This window comes from Tympanuchus pallidicinctus, unplaced genomic scaffold (genome assembly GCF_026119805.1).
Source record: "Tympanuchus pallidicinctus isolate F22 unplaced genomic scaffold, pur_lepc_1.0 scaffold2, whole genome shotgun sequence".
Classification (NCBI taxonomy): domain Eukaryota; kingdom Metazoa; phylum Chordata; class Aves; order Galliformes; family Phasianidae; genus Tympanuchus; species Tympanuchus pallidicinctus.
In genome coordinates, this window is record NW_026294721.1 from 4856775 (window position 1) to 4872846 (window position 16072).

General features: G+C 42.3%; 1 protein-coding gene across 7 annotated transcripts; it reads left to right on the plus strand.

Moving 5' to 3' along the window:
* Positions 1 to 3212: 3212 nt before the first annotated feature.
* On the plus strand, positions 3213 to 15757 carry LOC128080452 (zinc finger matrin-type protein 1-like). Of its 7 annotated transcripts, none has more exons than XM_052682677.1 (6): positions 3213 to 3342; positions 7654 to 7769; positions 9241 to 9322; positions 9820 to 10014; positions 12194 to 12308; positions 13238 to 15757. In XM_052682677.1, the coding sequence occupies exons 1-6, from the start codon at positions 3231 to 3233 to the stop codon at positions 13992 to 13994; spliced, it is 1377 nt and encodes a 458-aa protein (XP_052538637.1). In that variant the 5' UTR covers positions 3213 to 3230; the 3' UTR covers positions 13995 to 15757. The 7 variants fall into 7 exon arrangements, with proteins under 7 accessions (XP_052538637.1, XP_052538643.1, XP_052538641.1 ...); XM_052682681.1 differs by lacking the exon at positions 3213 to 3342 and adding an exon at positions 3470 to 3646 and having other exon boundaries at positions 9218 to 9322; XM_052682678.1 differs by lacking the exon at positions 3213 to 3342 and adding an exon at positions 3470 to 3646.
* The last annotated feature ends 315 nt before the right edge of the window (positions 15758 to 16072 follow it).

The window sequence follows — 16072 nt, forward strand, 5'->3', positions numbered from 1 at the left end:
GCGATGCGGACGCACTGGGCGGGGCGCGAGGCGGGCTGCGCGCCCTGAGGGGAGGCGGAAGGCGGGCCGGCCGTGCAGGGGGTTTAACCGGCCCTCAGGATGAAGCGGCGCTGGGCTGGGCCGTGGGAGGAGAGCGCTGAGGTGTGCTGGCCCTCAGAGCTCAATTATAGCCGGCCCTGGCCCGCAAAGAGGCTCCGAAGGCGGCAGCCCCAACGGCGAGGTGAGCGGCGGCGGCGGGGTTCGTGTGATCGCACCCGCCGTCCCTGGGGCTGTAAGTGAGGGTGCGAAGCTCCGTGTGGAAAAGGCGAGGCTCTGAGCCAGCTGTCACCCACAGGACCCCCGTGTGGAGGCTGCCTCACATGTTGGGGTATCCATCAGTGTGTCACAACCTTGTGTATTTCATTTCCAGCCTCAAATCTGTGCCCCGTGTAAGCTAGATGTGTAACACACCGCTCTCTCAAGATCCTGCTGGAAGAGAAGCGGCTGTTTCGTGTCCTCCCTGCAATATGCATCGTGATGTGACAGGAATGCACTTGTGCTGTTCCCTCTGTGAAATGTGTGAAGTGTTCCCTTTTGTGTGATGCCCGTAGCTAAAAGTAACATGAATTTGAACCCACAGCAGAAATTAATGAGCAAAGTGCAGTGGGAGACTTGTCTGTGTCCCAGGTGTGTAAGAGCAGGCAAGGTGTCTGACAAGTCCAAAGTCGCTCTGAGCTCTTAAAAGCTGGCCTTCAGTTCTTCAGAAAGTCTCTTCATAAGCCAACGTCATCCTGCTAAAGATCTAGCAAGTGGGGTGAAAAAAGCTGAGCTTCCAGGAATGTCAAATCATTCATAATGGGTATACACAGTATTTGTGTATTTGTGTTTTGAAAGGCTTTGGTTCGTGCTTTTAAGCACTGACTGTTCGATTTATAGAATCGTTTGAGTTGGGAAGGACCCTTACAGGCAAAAAATCCATGAACAGGGACACCTACAGCTAGATCACAGTGCTCAGAGCCCCATTCAGCCTGACCCTGAGTGTCTCCAGGGATGGGGCATCCACCACCTCTCTGGCAACCTGTGCCAGTGCTTCACCAGCCTTACATTAAAAATCTTTTTCCTCATATCCAATGAGGAATCTCTCATCCAATCTCTTCTCTTTTAGTTTGAAACAATTTCCCCTTGTCCTGCCACAACAGAACCTGCTAAAGAGTCTTCTTACTTATAGCCCTCTACATACTTTAGATACTGAAAAACACCAAGCCAGCCTAAATAACAATGCATAAACATGGCCTTTTGTGAAATATTTGAAACATCCATTAACAACAGATTTCCCCACTGCCAGTTAAATTTAGTAGTACTCTGTTGAACAGAAGTAACTCCAGAGGAATTAATCACTCTTAGCTTAAAAACTGACAGCTATTTTAAGCAGCCGGCTTTTGGGGGAAAAAAAGTATGTATACTCAAAGGGACAAGTTATGAACGTGCTCTTGTTATGGTTAGGTTTAAATTCATTTTTTCACTTACACTTTTTGAACTGAGTTGTCATGTTTCTGAACTTCAGAATATTTTGAGCCAGACAAAGCAAGGATCCCTGGTTATATACATACATATTTCATTCATGGCCAGGCTGGATGTGGCTCTGGGCAGCCTGGTCTGCTGGTTGGTGACCCTGCACATAGCAGGGGGTTGAAACTGGATGAGCACTGTGTTCCTTTTCAACTCAGGATGTTCTATGATTCTATGATATGATTCTATGATTATATGGTTGCCACTTAATAGAATCATAGAATCATAGAATCATAGAATCACCCGGGTTGGAAAAGACCTTAAAGGTCATCCGGTCTAACCACAACCCAGCCACACTACCCTAACTCTTACAACCCTCTGCTAAATCATGTTCCTGAGCCCACATCCAAATGGTTTTTATACACATCCAGGAATGGTGACTCAACCTCCTCCCTGGGCAGCCTATTCCACTGCTTAACAACCCTTTCTGTAAAGAGGTTTTTCCTGATATCCAATGTAAATGTTGCCTGGCGCAACTTGTGGCCTTTTCCCCTCATCCTGTCACCTGTCACCAGTGAGATCAACCCTGCTCTCACTGCAATCACCTTTGAGGTGTTGGAAGAGAGCAGTAAGGTCTCCCCTCAGCCTCCTCTTCCCCATACTAAACAGCCCCAGTTCCTTCAGTCTCTCCTCCTAGGGCACATTCTCCAAGCCCTTCAGAAGCCTTGTTGCCCTTCTTTGGACCTGCTCCAGCACCTCCATGTCCTTCCTGCAGTGAGGGGCCCAAAACTCAACACAGTACTCAAGGTGAAGCCTCACCAATGCCGAGTACAGGAGCACGATGACTTCCCTCGTCCTGCTCACCGCTCCATTCCTGGTCCAAGCCAGGATGCCATTGTCCTTCTTGGCCACCAGGGCACACTGCTGGCTCGTATTCAGCTGACTGTCCATCAGTACACCAAGGTTCCTTTCCATCAGGCAGCTTTCCAGCCACTCTTCCCCAAGCCTGTAGGGTTGCCTGGGGTTGTTCTGACCAAAATGCAGGACCTGACACTTGGTCCTGTTGAAACTCATACAGTTAACCTTGGCCCATCAACCCAGTCTATGCAGGTCCTATGCCAAACAGAGCTATGATGTGAACATCACTGAAAATTTCTGGTTTTATATACTTGTTAGGGGAAGGAGGGGAGGTATTCATTTCTTAAATACAAAACTAGAAATAATTTTTGGCCTTGGAAATTTTCTATGGCAACATTTTTTGCTAATTTGTTTGCACACCCAGATGCTTTTGAAACACATATTTTTTTTAGAGAAGAAGGATGTTTTTTTTTTAAGGGGTTTCTTTTGGCTCAGTGGCAAGAAGGTATGAACACTGGATACCTATAAATGTGCAGTTAATCTGTAGTTTACAACCATGCTTTTTCAAGATTCAATATGTAGAACATTCTCATGCTATCTCCCTCCTTTTGTATTCTGCAAATCTTCATTCTCTGCATACAAGATGGGGGAAAGGTATTTGTTAGGAGACCCAAGGAGCAAATAGGGAAATAGGGCTGCTGTCTTGTGGAAATAAGTTAATACCTGGCAAGGAAACTAACAGCTTATCCTGCAGTAGTTAATTAATCTAATGGTAATGTTACTTTAAGAGAAACCAGCCTCCCCACATAGACTTCAGTCAGCTTTCTGTTTCTGTGCCAATTAACATCTTGATTGCCTTTGAATGAGAGCAGCTGGGTTTAAATATGCCCATGGAAATTTTTAAAAGTAATAGTAACATCAGTATGTTTTCTGAAATTCTAAGCTTTTGGTTTTGTTTGTTAGCTTGCTTTGAAACATCAACTCGCTTTTACTGCAGTAAGTTGCAAACTCTCTTCTAAAAGCAGAATGGCTGATTTCAGTCTGCTTCAGCTGTGCTGATCTGGCTCTGCTGGGTGTGTTGGGATGTAGGTAGCAGAAGTCCTTGAGGTGATCAGAGAGAGAGGGCAGTAGGAACAGGAGGCTGGGGGCCAGCAGGGAGAAAAAGGAAGAGAAGCAAGGAACTGGGTGATTGATTTACTGTATTTCTATCTTAATGCTTTCAAACAGTTTCTGTTTCATCCACAGCACTGTCCAAGGGAGCCAGTGAAGTGTCTGTTCCTGTTTCACCCTGGGCAAAAGGGTGAGCAATCAGTTACCATCAATTGTAAGCTCCTCTTGTTGTGTGTCAGGGCAGGTCATGGGTCTCTCAGGTGCTAAAAAGTGGTTAGCACTGTTTTGAGTTTAGTTTCGCAGTGTCTGGGCAGTGCAGTAGTTAACCCTTATTTGGATGGTGTAGTTGTATGCTCCATAGGCCTGTGCCTGTGCAGGGTTAGGCACATGTCCTCATCAGCTTTGTGGTAGAATGTGGCGTTTGAAGATGCCTGTAAATGTTTTTAAGTTATCTTTCTATACCGTTCTATGGGGGAAAAAATCATAGCTGTATGCTTTGGATGGTGAAGCTAGTTTTAGAAGTGTACTGGCAGTTCAGTTTTTCAGCATTTGTTTTCAAAGAACAGAGTCCAATTTGGTGTTTATTTGTTTTGCAGTCCCCTGAGCTTTGACAGTGGAAGAATAATAATACAAATACAACACTGACTAAACTCACTTGAGAAAACAAAAATGAAGTACTACTATATTGTTTCATTAGATGAATGTCTTTCACTCAGCTGCAGAAATGGAAATCCATCTGGTTCATCCAGGAATTCAGTTCTGTAATACCACACTTCAGTGGGTTCGATGTGGGTTTTAGAGCCTGTTACGTTTGTCTGCTCTCCCTCAGCTGGATGTCTGTGGATATCCATTCCCGTTTACTTCCAAGGTTGCTTTCTGACTTTCATTGCATAGCAACCATATTTGCATGCTGTATTGTGACCAAAAGGAGCTGGATTTCAGCAATGCAGTCTGCCTCCAGTTTTGTGCAGCTGATACTCTAAGAATTCAAGCTTTTGTTCATCTTTCATGCTGTTATTTAGGAGGAGTACAGTCACCTAATGACAAGCAGTAGAGTTTGCCACCAAATAAAATTACTGCTGGACAGCTGAGATGAGGAGATGCACTGTGTGCAGGCTCCTCCCTTCCTGCTTGAGGACTAAAGCGAGGTAGTGCAGTGCACATGATTTGAATTAAATGATTTTATTTGTGGCTGGGACAGGCTTCAGCATGGACTGTCAGGTGCTGGCCTGAGACTGACAGATGGAACCCTGGCAAGGTGCAGTGACCCCACTGTTTGTGGCCATGCCTTGGAGAGAATAACGTGGGTCAGAAGTCCTCTGTTGATGAGTTTTAATTGTTGAACTTGACTCCACCTATTTCTCATTGAAATGCTATGTTTGCTGCTGGCACTTGAGGGCAGAACTTGGCTATGTCATCTTCTGTTTAATACTTTGAATTTGAAATTTCATGTCTTTGCCTTTAGGGATTTCTCTAGCCTGTACTCTTTCCTTACTACATGATTCTGCTCTCAGTCTTCTGTGTCCTCGAGAATTGGGAAAGAAAAATTAATAACAGACAGAGGCATGTTTGGGATCAGGAACACTTGGCACCTCACTCTGGAGCCCAGGGAAGGAGATGGTTGTTCTGATATTTGTGGAGGTTCTTCATATGTTAAGGAACATTCTGGCTGCCTGGAAAAGAACCTGGAGCTGAAACAGGCTGAGATTCCTGGTGTGGTGGTGCAGTTATTAACATTACAGATTTGAGAGGCCTGGTAAGTTTATCTGCTTGATCTCTGTCACCCAGGGCCAGCCCTCGCTGTGAGTGAGGTGACACTGAGAATGTGGCCACTTCTACTAAGGTACCAGTCTGGTCAGTGGGAATTCTGAGCCTAGAAACCAGAGAAAATTCTTACACTTCTTCATGCTGCCCTGGAAGATGTCTAGCAACCTACCAGTTGACTTTATTGTGTAGCATGATGGTTAAAAAAGAAGTATGTATATATATACACATATATGAAATCTTGTCTCTTCTTCCTTAAGCGTTCTTATTCCTGTCTTTTTATTAAGGAGCAGTCCCTCTGTGACAAGCAGTAGCTGGTCTGTTTGGCAGTGAACCATCATTTTAATGATACAAAGCTGACCTGAATAGTTCTGAATTGATGATAGCTGTGGCTTTATTTTGAAAATTTTTTGCTCAGAAATGACAGGGTCAAAATAGCGGTCCTGCAAGGCCTCTGCTTGAATATCTGACAGGTTTCTGATGGTGTGGTTGTGAACAGCAAGGCAAGCTGGTTTTTAAGTTTCTCTCAGTTGCCAGGAAAAATGTCTTGTGCATCTGAAAGCTGAAAACCTCAAGTTCAACTTACTATTCATAGAAGAAGCTGTGTGCAGACAGTGGTAGCATAAATCTGCCCATGCTCTGTCAGTTTTGTGTGTGTCACAAATGGTCTGGAAGCACAGTGAAAAGAAGGGACAAACTTGTTCTGAACCCTTCCTTGGAAGTGAGCAGTGTGATTTAGTGAAGGGGACTGCTGATGTGTGTGGGGAGGGGACTGCAGTTACCTGGGTCACACTGAAGACCATCTACAACTTGGAGCCTGGTCAGGGTTTAGTGGGAGTTGCACTGGTTTATTCCTGAATTTGCATTCATGCAAATTCATCCCCCAACCTGGGGGATGAAAGGATTGAGCGCAGCCCTGCCAAAAAAGACCTGGGAGTGCTGGTGGATGGCAAGCTGGATATGAATGAGCACTGTGCCCTCGCGGCCCAGAAAACCAGCTGTATCCTGGGTTGCATCAAAAGAAGTGTGGCCAGCAGGGTGAGGGAGGTGATCCTGCCCCTCTGCTCTGTGCTGGTGAGGCTCTGAGATGACCTGATAACGGTGTGTCAGTATCTAAAGGGAGCTACAGGAAAGAAGGGGGCAGACTCTTAGCAGGATCTGTTGTGATAGAACAAGGGGAAATGGTCTCAAGCTCAAAGAGGGTCGATTTAGGTTAGATATAAGGAAAATATTTTTTATGTTAACAGTGGTGAGGCACTGGCACAGGTTGCCCAGAGATGTGCTGGATGCCTGGAGGCTTTCAAGGCGAGGCTGGATCAGGGTCCTGAGCAACATGCTTTAGCTGTGGTGTCCCTTGCAGGGGAGCCGGACTGGGTGGCCTTTAAATGTTCCTTCCAACTCTAAGGATTCTATGATCCTATGCAGTTTGTTGTAAGACAGAAGAGGAATGCAAAGTGCAGGGCAAATATGTTTGCCAGAAAAGCAGCTAAGACTACAGAGAACAATAAGAATACGTTTATATGTACTGATTTTCATATGGTTTGGGTCTGAAGTTACGAGATCACGGGCTTTATGGCAATTCATGCATTTCAGGGGCAAGATAAGTTTTCAACTAATGCCAGGAACCAAGTAATTTTAGGATTTCTTGTGTGGACCAAATCCTGTTATTGTGTCCATCTTTCACTCCCATGCTTGAAGGGGTGACCTGTATAAATCAGTAACTGTAGAATATTGAATATGGCTGGATGACTCATGCTACAGAAAACAAGGAGTAGTTACCTGGCCATTGTAACTCCTGAAAATAAAGCTTTTATTAGGAAATGTGTTCATGTATCAAGAAACAATGGTAAGCCATGCCCAGACAGAGGTATTTCCATACCCATTTTGATTGTGGCACTCATTGGAGCAGTTTTTCTCCATATAACTAAAAGAAATAAATAGGTGTGTGGGAAATGGGTGCAACCTTTGCAAGCTTCTGAGACCTCTTGGCCTTATCTCATGCACTGAGCTGCTCCCTGACTTTCTTTACGTCTCTTCTTCAAAATGTATTCCCATATTTGAGTGTGTGACCCAGTCTAACTACAATACTTCCTGTATTTTAGGCCATTAATCTAGTATATCTGAGAGTATGACCAGAAAACCTAATGAAGCTTTATCTTCCTTGATTTTAAGGCACCTGAAGACCAAGTACATGCACAGTAATATTCTTTCAGTCCACGAGAGCAATACCTCTATATGTAGGAAGGTGGAGGTGGCTTTACAGCCTTGCTCTGAGGCTACAATAAGGCATGGTATGATTCAGTGGATGAACATTGGTTCCCTCATCTGCTGTGTGTGAATATTCAAGTGGTCAATGTTTTGTAAGCAAAGGCATGCAGGTGTATCTTGTCCTGTCTCCTGACTGGTTTTTGTTGTTTTGTTTTTTTTTTCCAGGATGTTCAGATGAAATATTAGATGAGGCAACAAGGCACCACCTATTCACTGACACTTTCTGTAGGGTTTGCTGTGCGGTGCTGCCGTTTGAATCCCAAAGGATGTCACACTATGAGGTAGCCTGGACGAGAGGATTTCTCCTAGCAAGTACTGGGGCTTTGGTTTGTTTTAGGTTTCTGTATGGTGTTAGAAAAGGCTGCTTAAAGCCTTTCCCAAAGCTTATGCTGGGCTTAGACATTAGCCAGACTTGAAGTTTGTGAATGATGTGGGTTCAGTGGTAGTGAAGAGCAATCACCTGCATGTTGCAGGGCGGTTGTAGAAGGAACTGGGTAGGTTCAGGCCATGCTGTGTATGGGATGGAAGCAGATTTGCACCATGTGACCCAGGACAGAAGTGTGGCATGGGGCAGTGCTAACTATAGAGAGTAGGGGTTGTGCCCCTGATGCTTTACCCAGCAATACACGCATGCTGCTATGTCTGCAGCGTCTTCACAAGGCAAGTTGTATGAATCATCCTGCAGGCATTTCTTGGAACAAGTGTATGCCTTGGGATGATGCTATAGACATAGGAAAGTGAGCTTTATTTTGAAACTTAATCCTAAAAATTTGCAGGTACAGACGTTTCATTTTCTTGCTGAAGTTAAAATGTCAGTTGCTCTCAGGAGTCTTTTTTGCTATTCTCATCAATTGGTATTCAGGTCTTGTAAGGTGTAATGCTTCCTTACTTTGATTTATGTTAAGCAGCACTTGTACTGTCAGAAGTACAGAGTTCAGACCCTCAGCTGGAATTTCTGTTTCCAGGATCCAAGTCCAGTTGAGCATAACAGATGCGATTGTAATGGTGAAATCAGAACTTCAGGATGAATTGATATGAAAATAAGACTGTTTTTTTTCCAGGTTTGCTGATGTTGTCTAGTCAAGTATGGTAGCACCTCTTTCTCATGTTATATTGTCAAGATTTCCTAATGCTGCTTCTCAGAATCCTTACCAGACTCTTGGAAATCATCAGATTAGATTAGAGAGGACAAATCACTTGTTTGGCTTTGTGGGTTACCTGTGTATAGTGTGACGTGTGGGTAAGTACACTATAAAAGTGCAAGAGATGGAAGGTTATGTGTTGAGAGAGCATCTAAGAATTAAAAAGTAATCACAGATGAAGGAGGTATGCATAACACCCAATTTCAGATGCTTGGGCTATTGAATCCTCAGACCTGTTTTGGATGAATGAGATTCCTGTTGCTGGATATACCACTTCTTGGCCCCCTATTAATAGAGCAGGAGTAATTCTAGTTTCTTTTCAGGGCAGAAAGCATGTTCAGAATGTTTATTTTTATGTCCAAAGTCATGGTAGGAAGGATGAGAGAATGAGGCATGACAAAAAGAAAGAAATAATGGATTGTACCAGTTTTCAGGTGACTATTCTTCACGGTGATCTGAAGTGCTTTCTTGTCTTTCAGTGAATGCTTGTGTAACTGAGCTTGCCTTTGCTTAATTTCGGGTGGATGGAACAAGGATAGTAGAGAATAAGTACTGTAATATCTGCAACATAACTTTGGTTTCCCCAGGTGTTGCATTGTCTCACCTCCAGGGGAAGATCCATGCTAAAAAGCTGAGGCAGTTAGCAGAAAGGAGAGGCCTGATGGAAGCACGGAGCATGCAACCTGTTTCTGGTAAGAACTAAGTTTGCACTGCATGTATTTTCCTGTCACCTTCTGCAACAGATATAAAGAGGTGTTGTCCTACACCTGCGTGTCTGTATGCTTCTCTGTTCTGCCTAAGTCACAGAGCTGTCATGTGGTAACTCCTTAGGTGACAGAAATATTGTGACTACCCTGTAGAGCTTTGAAGCTAGGGAAGCCTGCCTTCAAGTTTCTTATCTTTCTAACTAAAGGCAAATATTTCTGATTATTAATGGACATGTTTACTGTTGCTCTGAATATTAAGTGAGGTCCAAACTTAGTATATTTAATTAAAAAAAAAATTAGTCTACAAGCAACAGTGAACTGATGTGAGTGCTGTGCAAGTTGCTTTCAGGATTGAGCATAGCAAATGTGCTCTGAATCACCCTCTGTAGGGTAAAGCTTTCTTCTTGGACCTTAGAATGACCAGCCATCAAACACATAGATATTAATACAGGTATCTAATAATGAGTTTTCTGTTCCTTCAGAAACTGAGATGCCTTCATCGTCTCCAAAAGCAAGCTTGGATCTGAACTACTGCTGGCTCTGCTGTGTTCCTTTCAATAGTCCACTCTCAGCGCAGGAACATTATGTTGGTAAAAAACATGAAAAAAATGCAGCACGGAAGAAGATAATGGAGGAGCTGGGAATCCAACCTGTCCCTAGAGAATCCAGAACAACTGGTAAGCAGAATGTGAAAAAGTGAGGGCAGCTTGAGTGTTCAAGGGGCAGCTCTGATGTTTGCAGGGAAATGTCCTGTAGCAAAGGAGAAGGCTAACAAGTTCAGTTCTTCCTTTCTGTTTAGTTTGCCATCCTGAAGTTCTTTGTCTCTGGCAATTTTAGATGGGAAGATATTTCCTATTGACTTTGAGACACTAATCCATAATTTGACTCGCTGGAGTCAAGTCAAAGAGATTATAAAAAATAGCTCAGTTTCTTAACTCCAAGGCCAGGATCAAATCAATCTTAAGACCTTCTGTGCTAGAAACTCCACAACAACCTCCCAACATTTCCCAAGAATTCTTGAGCTTTACCTTCTTGATCTTAAACCCCTTTACTGACACTGAAATCAACACCTATGACTGCAGTGTCTCTCTTCATTCTGCACAGAGCAAGAAGCAGACATAAAAATTGAATTGTTCATTTCCTTTTTGTTGCATTCATGCCTTCCCTTAATCTTTGTTCACCAACCTGATAGCTGTAATTATTTCAGTCTTGCCCCACAAGGAAACTTGTTTCCTAAATGGTTGTTATTCTCAAGCCTTCAAAGGCCCCATTACTGTCTTCTAGTTTACAATGTATGCACTAACAGATTGCATGATAAATAGAGCTGTTACACACACTATTGTGCCAACATTATTACCTCTGAGAGAGAGAAAAATTAAACACAAGATGTGAAATAGAAAAGATATCATGTAACAGACTTAAGGTATTACAATACACTTGGTATGAAGTCGTATAACAGAAGACAATGAATGTGACACTTGAATAAAGAACTGAACCAAATTAACAGTTTAGTTTCAGTTCTTTGGAATTGTGATTGAAGCAATCATTTCTGCCTATGTGCTGAAGCACAATTTTGAAAACAGAAAAGTGACTTCTCAAAAACCATTCTTTCAGATAATGTTTCTGAGTATTAAGGAAGTTCTTTCACACCTTTTCTATACCAGCTCCTTTTTAGTTCTTTCTGTGACCTACCAGTGACAAACATGAGGTCAGGAAACTAGATTTTCATTTTAATTTTATGTTTAGCAGTGTTATTGACTGACTAGGCAGCAAAATAAAAACATATCTTTATCCTTGGTAACAATCCACTTTGTTTAAAAAAAGCTTTAATATTAAGGACTCTTCTTGAATGCTATTAAACAACAGATTTAAAAGGAGAGTAGGACCTGCAGCCTTTTCTTTTTGTAAGATAACTTAGAGGCATGTTAATCTATTTCTATTAAATTGATCTACCATGGTGGCATTAAAGGATAACAAGTGAGATAATTCAATTGTTTACAAAATGGCAAATAATTCCCTTGGAGATTCCTTCAAAAATCTCCCCTGATTCCATGTATCTACAAGAAGGATAAAATTCTCTTCTGTGACACATATAATGCAACGGGTAAATGAGTTAGGTTAGCAGTAGGGTCATGTGGTTAGGTTGTGGTTGGACTTGATCTTGAAGGTCTTTTCCAACCTGAGCAATTCTATGACTCTGATTCTTCTAAGCCTTCCATCAGACCCATTCCAACAGCTCTGCTTCATGTGCTCATCCTTCATGTGCTGGGGCCACCAGGCCTGGACTCAGAGCTCCAGATGGTGCCTTAAAATGGCCACCCCTTTTTCGATGTAACCCAGGGTACTGTTGGACATCCAGGCTGCAAGTGCACACTGCTGCATCCTGTCCAGCTTTTCATCCACCAGACAAAAGAATAATTATCTATTTTGTTCAATGCAGCAGTCCATTGGAATCCGTGCTGCATTTTGCTAATATGTGAAGCTCCTGGGTTTGTGTTGGGGAAAACATTATTTGCTGTTTTGTTTGTTTAATACGTTTAAATCTTCGCAGCATGTGGGAGAGGAGAATGTGACGACCTGGAAGGCATAAGGTTCTCCTCATCTGACCTTAACTTAGATCTGTCAAAGTCTCTGCCCGGTGTGTTGTAACACAGTGTTTGACAACTTCCTCAGTGTCTGAAGAATGGTTACACTGCAGCAGTGCAGCTCCATTTATGAATGTTGGTGTGTAAAATTGAGTTACCTTGCAGCAGAGTCTTTGTATCTCTTCTGGAGCTGGTTTGGGGAACCTGATATTACATGTTATTGTGGAATGCTTTGGATTTGGCCTTCATTTGTAGTCTTTCTAACCTACAGGTTCCTTCTTTTCTGTGATTGGGCTTGGCCATTACATGTGCCCTGTTTGCAACGTTATACTTACAACTATACATGAGTACCAGTCCCACATGCAAGGAAAAAAGCACAAGACCAGGTAAGTCAGGAAGCCTTTTGTTACCCTGTAGCACATGCTTTCAAGTTCCTATGAAAGACTTTGCTTCTTCATTAGCCCTTTTGTGTGCTGTCGAAGACCTTCCAGTTAACTGTTTTTTTTTATCATTATTTTGTTGGTTTTTTTCCCCACTTGATTCTGTTTAGTTTTACTGTCTTTAGGAGTGACTGTCCATTTAAATTTCTGCTTATGTCTGATGTTCTGTCTTGCAGTTGCCACACTTGCATCTTCAATGGCAGCTCACAGAAAAGGTTTTGGAAGTTGTGGTTTTTTCACATACTTTTCTATCCCCAAATATTTGCTTCTTTGAAAACAGTAGCACCTATTTTGGCATAGTGTCTTCTGTGCTTAGTCAGTCTTTTGGGAAATGGTCTGAACTTTAAGATTCCTACTGACAGTAAATAAGGCTCTAATACTGGAAAGTCTCCATAGACTGTGTCACATTAAGGGTTCATCATGCATCTTGTTTTGTGTTTGGTGTCAGATGTTGTTTGGGATAGATGATAGCTCTTCCTTTCCCTTTCACCTAAAGAAGAGATTGTAGCTTATCTTAACTGTGGAATGGCAATTGCACACCTTTTATCACTGCCTTTTTGAGATTGCTCTTCAGGAGAGCCAAATATCAAAATTTCACTCCTGTTAAGCGTGGTTGGGAAGGCATATTTTATGTGAAGGTGCAGTATAGCATAACAGCAGTGTGACTGAATGTATTCCCTGTAACTTCAGTTGAGTTTTGCAGATAGAATCTTGTGTTAGAGGTTTCATGTAGATACACAGGACAGCACACTTGGAATAGGTCCTTTCTTGTAGCTCTGGAAATAGTTTTATTATGCATGTCTCTCTGCCTTCATGGCTAACTCAACAGATCCTAAGCAAGTTGATCAGTATTAGTAACTGTTCTTTCTATCCAGTTTATGCAGAGCGACAAAGATTCGCAGTCTCAGAAAGAGATCAAAGAAAACTTACTACTCCTTTCAAGCTCAGGAAGCCACATGTCTTGAGGAAAGAATGGATTTGAGAATAGCAGAAGAGTTTCAAGATGGAAGCCGTGGTGAGGTTAAGCCTTCAGCCTTTATCTGTGAACAAGACCAGCATTCCAACCTTTTCTCAGAAACCCAGACACCTACAAATACTGGGAAAAACAGATCACCACGTTGCTCATCAGCTGGTGAGCATGCACAAGAAAATACTGCAAATTGTCAGCATAATGCAGCACACTGTGTAGAAGGGCAAGCATGTGGGGCAGCTGCCACCACAGATGGCTTTGGTCTGTCAGCTGTAGAATCTAAAGAGTATTGCAAACTTGTGCTCGCTGAAACGTTTAGCATCTCCTACAGAAAAGAGCAGAACCTTCAGGTAGAATATACTGAGGAGAAAAAATACATCAGCGAAGAGTTGAGGTGTAAGAAAGAAGACTCAAAACTGAAAAGAAAGGAAGATAGTGAAGGTGCAGATTTGGAGAAAGAAAGAAAGCAACGAAAGCGAATTAAACCTGATGTAGACTTAGTAAATGAGGAGAAATCAAGACCTAATAAAGATGAAAGGCTTAAAAAAAAACCTGCTAAGAAACAGAGAAAAAAACGCGTAAAGAATCAACAGACGTCCCAGATAAAGATCAAAACAGAACATGGGGCATTTTGGGAGGACTCTGGCTTTATATTCTGGTGAGGTTTTGATTAGCTTCATGAGCCTGCTCTGATTTGCAGGTTATCTTTACTATTTTGTATCATACTATGGCTGTTGTGGTTTTTGTTGGTTCATTTGGTGGTTTTATGTTTTTTTTTTGTTTGTTTGTTTGTTTTTTTAAGCAAAGTTGGGGTTTTCTTGGCAGTGAGAAAAAGCCTGTCTTTTGCAAATGGTTGGTAGTAGGCATGCATCAGTTTTTAATGATGTTACCCGTACAGCAGCCATTGTAGTGATGCAAACTTGAAAATATGAAGGCTCTTCTTGAAAATGCCTCAAGAAAGAGTCAGTAGCTTACAGAACGCTCTTGGAAATTCATCAGAATGTATAGCTTTATTTTCCTAATATTAATGGTGCCTACTGTGGTGGTTTTGTTTTGTTTTGTTTTTTTTTCCTACGAAGGTATGTAACCTTGGTAAGATCTGTAAGGGCACACATTGCTCCCAGGCAAAGCCATATCTGTAACCATTCCACTGACTGCTTTTAAAGGAGAGTGAGGAAGGCTTTTGATCCCAGAATGAAGGTAGATTTGTGACTCGGTGCTCTGAAGAACCAGCAACGCTTTGCATTTGAAATAGTGTCACCAGAGCTTCCTTCATAACAGGTTTGCATTGTTGTGGCACGTAGAACATATGTAGGACACCAGTTAATGCATCTAAAAGCAATGTCACGAGACATCATTTAGTAACACCCAGTGCCTTCAGGTTGCAGAACAGCTTTTCCTTAGCCTTGATGTGGGTCTGAAAGCCATTCTGTTGTCAGATTGCAGCACTGGGTAGCCTGTTTGTAGAGGCACCTGTGCTGAGCTGCTGCTTTCAGCAGCTCTGCCCAACTGAAACTTTTTGTTGTGGGTTGTTGTAGTGTGGGATGGGGTAAAGACCAAGGCCCTCAAGCCTTGAATTGTCTGGTTTGTTTTAGTCTTGCATTAAGAAGTTGTTTCAAAAGCCTTGAGAATAATGTAGTGTGGGCTTTTGGTGTGTTATTTCTTATAAATTTGTTTTGTGGTTGGTTGCAATCTTGGCTTTAGGTTTCTGGTTATGAAGTTATAAATCTGAGTGGTCAAGTAAGGCCATGATGTGGTATTCTGCATATACAAAAGAAAAAGCTCTGTTGAAGGGAAATAAGTGTCAATTTACTTGCTTTTGAAATAAGACTTGCAGTGTTGGAAGTCAGGAGGAGATCAGCAGCTCTGATAATACAGCAAAAGCATCATTTGGGAGTTAATCTCTATCAGTGATCGCCTCCAAATCTGTGTTTGAACTCCACTCTGTCCTGCCCTACCTGGAAAAAAGTACAAGCTACGTGCAGGACACATGCATCTGCTACTCTAAACATAACTCCACAACTTTCTTGGCATCAAAGATGATAATAAGATCCTGAAAGAAGTACTCTTGCTGTATTTTGGTGAAGCAGTGATTAATCTTTTATGTAAATGCTGCAAACAGGACGTAGCAGGTTCTCGTCTACCAGAAGCATGCAAAAAATACAGCCTGAATTCAGATAAGTGATGCTCATTTTTCTGAAGTCATCTGGTTGTGTTTCCTCACTGTGTTGTTCTTAGCCTTTAATGTTGATGATAATTATTTCCAAGCCTAGACATTTAAAAATATTAGGCATATGGGTTGATGGTTTTATTTGCCCTTCACTGTGAATGTCTTTTCTTTTTCCTCTTCTTAGTAGCAGAGGAATCCGCGTTGGCAGCTGATTCTGTTCATCTCTTACTCTCATTAAATTTATCTGTTCTGATTTGAGAAACAAACTGAGTCGTGGATCTTTGTCACACCTGGACAGATACAGCAGCAGATCTACCTGGTGACCCCGTGGAGTTTTGGCAGCAGGTGCAGGGGTTTCTCCCTGAAAGCAACGTGGTCTTCTGAAATATCTCACTTCTTAATAATGTTAAAAATGTTTTCCCTTCTATGTCTGCAGCAGTATAGGAAAACATTTCTTTTGAGATCCTAATGTGTTTAAAAAACACCACAATTCAATAGGACATCTTGTAAAGCAAGCCAGAAGTCAATTTCACTTCTCATTTGAAGCCTTAAGATAATAGGAAGGACTGC

Excerpts from the sequence above, each read along its gene's own strand:
- LOC128080452 (XM_052682677.1), top strand. The coding sequence starts at position 3,231 with ATGCCCATGGAAATTTTTAAAAGTAATAGTAACATCAGTATGTTTTCT. Across the intron at positions 9,323-9,819 it reads GAGCATGCAACCTGTTTCTG|AAACTGAGATGCCTTCATCG; the intron begins GTAAGAACTAAG and ends CTGTTCCTTCAG. Across the intron at positions 12,309-13,237 it reads GGAAAAAAGCACAAGACCAG|TTTATGCAGAGCGACAAAGA; the intron begins GTAAGTCAGGAA and ends CTTTCTATCCAG.